At 40.5% G+C, this 8,949-nt stretch overlaps 1 protein-coding gene across 1 annotated transcript; it reads left to right on the top strand.

The window, feature by feature from the left end:
• Positions 1–5,869: 5,869 nt before the first annotated feature.
• Positions 5,870–7,057, top strand: LOC146687455 (apolipoprotein D-like). The gene is made up of 4 exons (XM_085439425.1): positions 5,870–5,992; positions 6,123–6,244; positions 6,645–6,730; positions 6,816–7,057. The coding sequence occupies exons 1-4, from the start codon at positions 5,873–5,875 to the stop codon at positions 7,055–7,057; spliced, it is 570 nt and encodes a 189-aa protein (XP_085295551.1). The 5' UTR covers positions 5,870–5,872.
• The last annotated feature ends 1,892 nt before the right edge of the window (positions 7,058–8,949 follow it).

Below are 8,949 nucleotides of genomic sequence, written 5' to 3'. Positions count from 1 at the left end.
AAGAAAGTGCTTGTATAAATGGGCGAATGAGCCATGTTGTATAAAGTGCTGTGAGTGCCCAGGTAGATTAGAAAAGCGCTGTATCAGAACCAGTCCATTTACCATGTTGTGGGAGTTTCCTCTTGTCCTTTGTCATGTTGTCAGTCTCAGCTGCGTGTTGCCGTGGTTCCCGTTTTCACTTTATTCCTTGGTTCAGGCTTTTGGATTATCCTTTGGACTTCATTCTGAAGTACCGGCATTAAAGGCTCGCTTTCTGTTCGACTGCCACTTTGCTTTTACTGTTTGCTCCCTGTAAAACTGAGAGACAAATTTAGTTGGACTTCTTCCAAAATAGATGAGATTGAAATATTTGAAAAGGTAAACTGCTGTTTTTAACTGTGAAATATAATTGGCACTAGTTTTGCTAAAGTTGCAGTTGAACTCACACTGATGTCAGAAGCCGAGCAGAGATTCCTGCTTATTTTATTTTTTTTATTTTTTTATTTTTTGTACACTACCTGCTTTGATGATAATTATGGTAGATTTAGGGCCAATACTATTCCTGAACCTGCTCTGATTGATATTTTGGCCACTTGAGGGCAGCATGAGGAGCCATAGTAAACAAACAGCTGGGTTTATATACAGCACTGAGTGCAGAGCTGGATGGTGATGTAATGTGTGGCCATGGTCACATGAAATACTGGCTTACATCTGAGGACGCATCAGAAATGTGCTCAAGCTCATGAGTGTTCAGTGCTTTTAATGTGTTAAAAAGCTGAGCAGTAGACTTGTTTTATAAGAATTGTGTCTTTTATTTTGAAAGGCATTTGTTGTGATGCCTTTTGTGCAGATCTTACAGTTACAAAAGTGAATTTCCGACAATATAAACAATAAGAAAAGAAATCCAACATGACTGCTTTTTTGCCTCTTTTTCTTCTAATGTCATGAGTGACAGCGTTACTTTTGTTCATTGCAGAGAAATGCGCTTCTTCAAATGCGTAAGCGTCATCTTCAAACTGCTCACAAATAAATATATTCAGCCCAGAAATTATAAGCTAATAAAAAATTATAATTTGTACCGCATGTTGCTTCTGACGAAGCTTTACCAGAAGCAACATTAATATGATCTGTCAGCATTGCGTGACAGCCGCTGTTATGTGCAGTTCATGTCACGCTGGGGCTCCCGCAGCTGTGCACACAAGCATGCTGTGGGTTAAACATGTGGAAGAGAACACACTGCTCTAACTATAGTGCAATGTACATATGCACTATAGTTAGAGCTTGAGAAAATGTCCTTCTGCTGAAGAACAACAAAGCTCACAAATTTACGTGCAAACTTTCACTGCTGTGAAGCCAGTGCTGTATTCAAAAGAGACTTTGTTTTTAAGTTTGGCAACACATCAACATGACTGGGGACTTTTGGTCTAACAGAAAGAGTATTTATTGAGAGGGGACAATATAGTGAGGGAACACAAAACTGAAATCATTTTCTTTGCTTTAATTGACTGAGTTTGTCTAATAGAGAACAATTATATGGTGTGACATTCACATTCAGGGAAGACTAAAACACTGTCAGCCTCCAGGAGAGTTTGGTGTGGGATCTATGTCATGCCTCAGGGCCCTGCATTCAGAGCCTTTGTATGCTTTGACTTCACTCTTCTAGTCTGAAAATCAGTTGAATGATAGAAAACAACCACAAAGAAACACAAATTCAGTTCTGTATATGTGTGACCGAATACGACTGTGTGTGAGTGGGTTGTGGATTAATCAAAGTTTTAATGGCAGCTCAGTCCAAAACCTCGAGCAACAGAAGAACAAACCACAACAAAATCTGTCAGACACACCAAATATTCCTTTGCTGTTGGGCGTCTGTTCTGCTGCAATAAATTGTCTGTTATCATTATTGTGTCCGACACTTTTTCTCTATCATTAATTTCATGAAATAATTAGAATACGGTCACAGAACATGATCTCAAATCTTCCTGAACAATAATTTAAAAATGAAAGTGGTTGCTTCCCGTTGCCGTCGGCTAATTAAGAAATCTGCATGTTTCTTCATGTTAATGAAAATTAAAACAGGCTCGTCATTTCAGGGATTTAATTGGCCTTAAAAAGACTTTTCTCTTTTTTTTTAAGTCTCATGAAGCAGATTCCTTTCATGAAAAATGACCGAATGGAGCATTCACGGCTAAATTAAATTAAACACAAACACCTCGGGGCCAAGTGATAAAAAACTTAATATGTGATATAAGAAAAATAGCAAAGCACCCTTATTTTTATGTATTTAATCAAATGAAAAACAGGATTTTACCAGCACTTATGGTTATTTTGCCTTTATGCAGTTATTAAACAAATGTGTTGTTCACTGCAATCGACACTCCAGAATTGGAGGAATTTGTCTTTGTTATGTGGAAGTGAAATTGTGGAGCTGTAAAGCCTATATATGATAATGTTTAGTGTTTCAAATAGGGAACAAATTAGAAATATGTAGCCTGTTGTTATTCAGATTCCCATCAATAAAGAAGCTGGAGACATAACAGCTGATGACCTGTGGAGATGAAGTGGGATTAATTAACTGTGCACTGCTTCCCACTTTTATTCAAATATGGAAAACCTAAATCATCAAATGTTAATTTTTCCTTTTTTCTGATATACTTTATGTGCAGTGTTGCCAAGTTTGAAAACAACTTATTTGAGACTGGGGAGTGTTTGGTTAAGCTTATACAGTATGTGGTGTCTTTAACATATCAAACATGGCTGAGATGATGATGATGATGATGATGATGATGATGATGATGATGATGATGATGATGATGATGATGATGAGTTCCACTCTCTGCCAAAACACAAACTAACACAGGTTCACAGGTTATACAGAAAAAAACATCACAGGATCTAGCTTAACTGAACTAAATGAAAACCTTTTTTTTTGAGTAAAGATAAGGTAAATCAGTTAAACTGTGTTTCTTTTATTACTTTATGGAAGAATATCATCATGTTTTGTGGTGCAAGTGTGTAAAAAATCCACCTGTTTTATAACGTTTCCAGAAAACTAGAAAAGATGAGCCCCAGTTTGCTCTGACTTTGGAGAATATTTTTTCAACTCTTGTGTAAAATACTCTAATATTCACCTCCCTCTCAGGTCCGACTGTCATGACAGTAGATGTTAATAACACAGGTGACTTTATTCTTCATAATCAGGTCAAATTTCCTCCAGGACAAGAACATCTTAAATGTGCCTGCTGGCATTAGCACTTAGCTGAGAGAACCACTGTGCCGAGCATCACCAGCTTTTGGACTCTGGTTGGATTGCAAAGAATAAAAGTCTCACAGTTTGATCTTTCAGTCTCAGACGATTTAAATGAACAGCTCTGAATCAAAGGGCAGCTCTGCTGTAAAATGCTTCGGACGGCGGTTTGCAAAACACTTTCTCCAGAGATGTGATGCAATTTTTCTGTCTGAAATGAGACTTGGAATATCTCGAGACAACAGTTTTATTTTCTACAAGGCCAATCACAAAGCAGACTGTAGATAAAAGTAATAATTAATCATTTAATATTCCGAAATGAGCGCAGCAATTTATCACGATACACTGCTGTTTTCAATCATTCTTCTGCTCCATGTAAAGATCTCTAAATTTTAAATGTTTTTAATTAGTTTTTCAAGCCCTGCTGCTCCCTGTCTGATTCTTTTATGTAAATCCCTTTTATGACAAACCCGCAAAAACTACGTCAGCCTCAACCCACCTCCTGTCTGAGTGCATTTCAAGGCACTCAAAGCCCTTTGTTAAAGAGATGAAAAGTGAGTCCAGAAGCAGAGAGAGCTGCAGTGGGAGCAAAGCGTCCAGAAAAGCGGGGACACCTGAGCTCGGGTCGTGTTTTTCACACACCTGTGTGTGCTTGGCGAGAGGAGATGCAGTAAGCACCGACCTCATGCTGCACTTTTGTCTGAAGGTGGAAAGACTGACGCTGGCTGCAAAATCTGTTTGATGTCGGATGAGGACACAGACACTCTTCATCTTACACGTCATCTCAGGTTACCTGAAAATAGCCTCTTTAGAGTCTGGGTCATTTCATGATTCAGTATGATGATATGTGTTTTACAACATCCCAGAGAATCTCTGTCAGATGTAGTTCAGTAGATGAAACAAATGTCTGCCTGGACAGAGCCACTCTATCACTAAACCTTTAGCTCCGCTTTAAGGGTGTAAATAAATTTGAATCACTGGTTCTTTTCATACAAATCTTCATTGTGTTTCCTCTCCTTGTTGCATGTTCCCACACTCGGTCTCCTCATTTATGACCTTTCAAGCTGTTGCTGGTCCATGCCTTTGTGCCTTTGTCTGCCACCCTCATAATAATACATATACTGTATTTTGAGCAGTGACTGTGCCCCCCAGTCTCCTGTGTCTCGTTCCTCTTTTCCTGTGAAACATTTGCAGTTGTGCAGGGCTGCAGTTAGCAAGTATGACTTCCTGGATATCAGTTCTTTTCATTTTTATTTTTATTTTTTTAGTGCCAGGCAGCCTGTTTCCTCTGCAACTGGAGAAGTTTATCATCAGTTTTCTGTCAGAAACAATAATTTCACAGACATGATCTTTTCCATACCAAACCACAGGGTTGTGCCTCTTTTTGTCTGGATTTAATTAAAGTGAAAATTAAAACAGCTAAAAGTCAGACTTTCTTTGTGTCACAGTCACTGGGCCATTGACACACTTTTGGCTTCATCACTGTTTTGTCTTGAGTTTGTTTCTTAGTTGCTGTGTTTAGTTTTTGTTCCCGTTGCTGCTATGTTTATTGTTTATAATATTCCTTCTTTCAGTTTACCTTGCCTCCTTGGTGTTCCCCATGTGTTGTCAAGACTCAGTCAAGGATGTTCCCCTGTTTAGTCACTTCCTGTTTTATTTTTGTAGCCTTGGTCTCGTGCTTTTTCTATTTAATTTTACTTTCCTGTGTCTCATTATCCCTGATTTGTTCCCGTTGTGTCTGCCACCCGTTTGCCCCGTGTGTCACCCTGTGTCAGGGATCCTTTGTTCCCTACTTCCTAGCTCCCCCACATTTATTCCTTCAACTTGAATAAAAGCTTGTTTTCTTTTGACGCCTACCTGTGAGTCAGCATTTGGGGTCCTTTCCTCCATTACTAAATATGCATGAAGTTTCATGCAGGTTAGTGTCTTTAAGGTGCCTCACAGATTAGGAAGGCAGAAAAATATGAAAAATATATATATTTGAGGAACTAACAAATGAAACCATGTTAAGTAAAATCAAGTTTAAAATAACAGCTCAGTTTAAAGTCCAGGTTTGTGTTGTCTCTGTTTCTGTAAAATGTGCAGGAAATTAGGTTTTATGATCACATTTTGGGGAATAAATTTTTTAAAATATTTATAGGTGCAAATATAAGCAGCTGCTAACTTATCATTTTTTGAGTGTAACTTCAGTAATTTTGATTTTCATCTTCATATTTGTTGTCTGTCTTTCAGGAAAAAATAAATGTGAAGGAGGGAGCAGTGATCCAAGAGATCCAACAAACCCAACGATGTGATTACATGACCAACCTGTTACTGTTTGAACAGAGTATTTATTTGAACAGGTGCCAGCGCTCACACTGGCCCCCTATCATGACACAGAGGTGGGACCCATGATCGATAATGAAGTGATGCAAGCATTTGAATCTTTAAAAGAACCTCAGAGGCTGAGTTCTTTCACACAGCTGATTACCTGCAAATAAACAGTCAGTGGCCGTGATTCTTTGTTTCTTCTCTACATTTATTCTTTCTTTTCACATCTCAGGCTCTTTCTGTCACTAACTGACACTCACATCATGTTTTGCTCAGTGAACTCCAGCATGAACTCTTGCTGTTTGTTTTTTATTCTCTGCAGGTTGAGGTGAGAAGATGAAGCCTGCACAGGTGGTTGCATTGACTCTACTGTCTGTTGTTGCGATCGGCGCTCAGGTCTTGAGGTTGGGCAAATGTCCCCAGCCTGCTGTTCAGGCCAACTTTGACGCCAACAGGGTGAACACTAAATTTTTTCCTCTTCTACTGTTTATGTTGTGGGACATACAGATGATATCTATACACCTGCTTTTCCTACAAACACAAAATATTAATTACAGGCTCTCCGAATCTCGTGCTTCCTCTGCAGTACATTGGAAAATGGTATGAGATCCATAAGTTACCCACAAGCTTCCAGAAAGGCCAGTGTGCCACTGCTAACTACACCCTGTTGAGTCCTGGAGTCATCGAGGTCCTGAACACTGAGCTTCTGTGAGCAGCTAAAATATTTCCGTTTAGATCTGACACTTTGAAAATGTTTTAATTTTTAAGAAAACTTCTGCATAAACTCAGAAGGACACATGGTCCTTGACATAATTGTAATAATCTGAGGGCTTTTTATTCTTCACACCAACGCTTCATTCTACTAAAAACAGCATTACCGTACAACTGCTTGCTTCTGTTTTTTAAATCCTCGTTCTAGACAATTTTTGCTTCAGATGTTTTCAACGTCCCGGAACAAAACTCATGCCTCATGAACGCGCAGGGTCACTGGCTGAACCTTTGTACTGTTCCAGAGTTATACAAAGAGAGCATTTTGTAGAAAAAAATATATAATTGAAGGAAAGTACACGAGTAGAATTAATTTCTATTTCATGTTTCATTTTATTAGCGATAATGGAACCGTTAACGCCATCGTCGGCTCTGCCAAAGTCAAGAACCCCGCTGAGCCTTCCAAGCTTGAGGTCTCCTTCAACAGTAAGTTGTCATAAATGACTTTCAATTTCAGTCATGACAGATTCAAGTGAGCCACATATCCCTGCTGTTTTCACCTCTCCTGCAGACTCTCCTCCCGGCCCCTACTGGGTTCTGTCTACCGACTACGACGGTCACTCTCTGGTCTACGGCTGCACCGACTACGGCTTGTTCCGTGTGGAGCTGTCCTGGATCCTGAGCAGGAAGCCCACCCTCTCTAAGGAGACCCTCGAGAAGCTCCAAGGCATCCTGTACTCTGTCGGAGTCAGCGTGGAAAACATGGTCCCCACCAACCAGGACGAGACTTACTGCAGCCCAGTTAACCAGTGAACCAGTTAAGGTACGCTCCAGTTAAGGTACGCTTTAAATACTTCATTAATAATGTGTACCCTGACCACCGCTTAAAATCCTTTTTATCCCTTTTTGTCATTCTTGATGTGTGTCACTGACTCCACCCCGGCTCACAGACACAAATGTACCCCAGTTTGATCCCAGCTTCACTAAAGCACAATTTTAAAAATAGAAAATTGCCTTAAATGAATGTATTTATTAGGTGAAATAAAGTTACCCCAAATAAAGTTAATTCACTCTAATGCAGCTGTCCTTAAAGATGTGTGTTGGTTCAGTTGTGTGTCAGTGTCAGCAGCTGTATATTGAGACAGTAAACAAAAGGAATGCAGAGAGAATGGTCCACTTTTATTGGTGCAACAATATAAATATTGACCAAAGAGTTCAAGCAGATATTATATTAAATCAAATCAAATCAAATCAAATCACTTTTATTGTCACATCACATGTGCAGGTACATTGGTACAGCACATGTGAGTGAAATTCTTGTGTGCGAGCTTCACAAGCAACAGAGTTGTGCAAAATACAATAATGTAAACAAGCAAAATACAAGAATGGCTACATCTGAAACTAATAAATATATGTACAATATATAATAGTATATGCATTTCTGGATGTGTATACTAAATATTTTTCTACGTGTGTGTGTGTGTGTGTGTGTGTGTGTGTGTGTGTGTGTGTGTGTGTGTGTGTGTGTGTGTGTGTGTGTGTGTGTGTGTACACATATTTTACAAATTAAATAGAGTAAACAATAAATAAAATATATAAAATAAATAAAATAAAATATACAGAGTGAGACATGTGCAAAACAGTGGCATTACTGTATAGTATGGAGTGCATAATGTTAAAGTTCCAGTAGTGAAGCAGAGGTGTCTATGAAGTGTTCAGCAGTCTGATGGCCTGATGGAAAAAGCTGTCTCTCAGTCTGCTGGTACGGGACCGGATGCTGCAGAAGCTCCTTCCTGATGGAAGTAGTCTGAACAGTTTATGGCTGGGGTGACTGGAGTCCTTGATGATCCTCCCCGCTTTCCTCAGGCACCGCTTCCTGTAGATGTCTTGGAGGGAGGGAAGCTCACCTCCAATTATCCGTTCAGAGCACCGCACTACTCGCTGGAGAGCTTTGCAGTTGTAGGCGGTGCTGTTGCCATATCAGGTGGTGATGCATCCAGTGAGGATGCTCTCAATGGCACAGTGATAGAAGGTCCTGAGGATGCGGGGGCTCATGCCGAATCTTTTCAGTCTCCTGAGAAAGAAGAGGCGCTGCTGCGCCTTCTTCACTGTTTTGTTTGTGTGTACTGACCACGTAAGATCCTCAGCCAGATGTACACCAAGGAACCGGAAGCTGCTCACTCTCTCCACAGCAGCGCCGTTGATGGTGATGGGGGTGTGTACTTCTCTGCACCCCCGGAAGTCCACTATCAACTCCTTTGTCTTTGCGACGTTGAGGGTGAGATGGTTGTCTTGACACCAGTGGGTCAGGGCGCTGACCTCCTCCCTGTAAGCCGTCTCATCACCATTGGTGATAAGACCCACCACTGTAGTGTCGTCCGCAAATTTCACAATGATGTTGGAGTTGTTAGTGGCTGTGCAGTCGTAGGTGTAGAGTGAGTACAGGAGAGGGCTCAGTACACACCCCTGTGGAGCACCAGTGTTCAGTGTGACGGGGGATGAGGTGATGCTGCCCAGTCTGACCACTTGGCGTCTGTCAGACAGGAAGCTAAGGATCCAGCTGCAGAGGGAGCTGCTCAGTCCTAGATCCTGCAGTTTCCTGTCCAGCTTCGAGGGAACGATGGTATTGAATGCTGAGCTGTAATCTACAAACAGCATCCTCACATACGTGTCTCTCTTCTCCAGGTGTGACAGGTGTAATATTA

Source organism: Copadichromis virginalis, linkage group LG18, assembly GCF_057382275.1.
Source record: "Copadichromis virginalis isolate Kocher_CV1m ecotype Utaka linkage group LG18, C_Virginalis_male_GT1.1, whole genome shotgun sequence".
NCBI classification, from domain to species: Eukaryota; Metazoa; Chordata; class Actinopteri; order Cichliformes; family Cichlidae; genus Copadichromis; species Copadichromis virginalis.
Note: the sequence above shows the minus strand (reverse complement) of the source record. Positions and strands in the feature narration are given on the sequence as shown.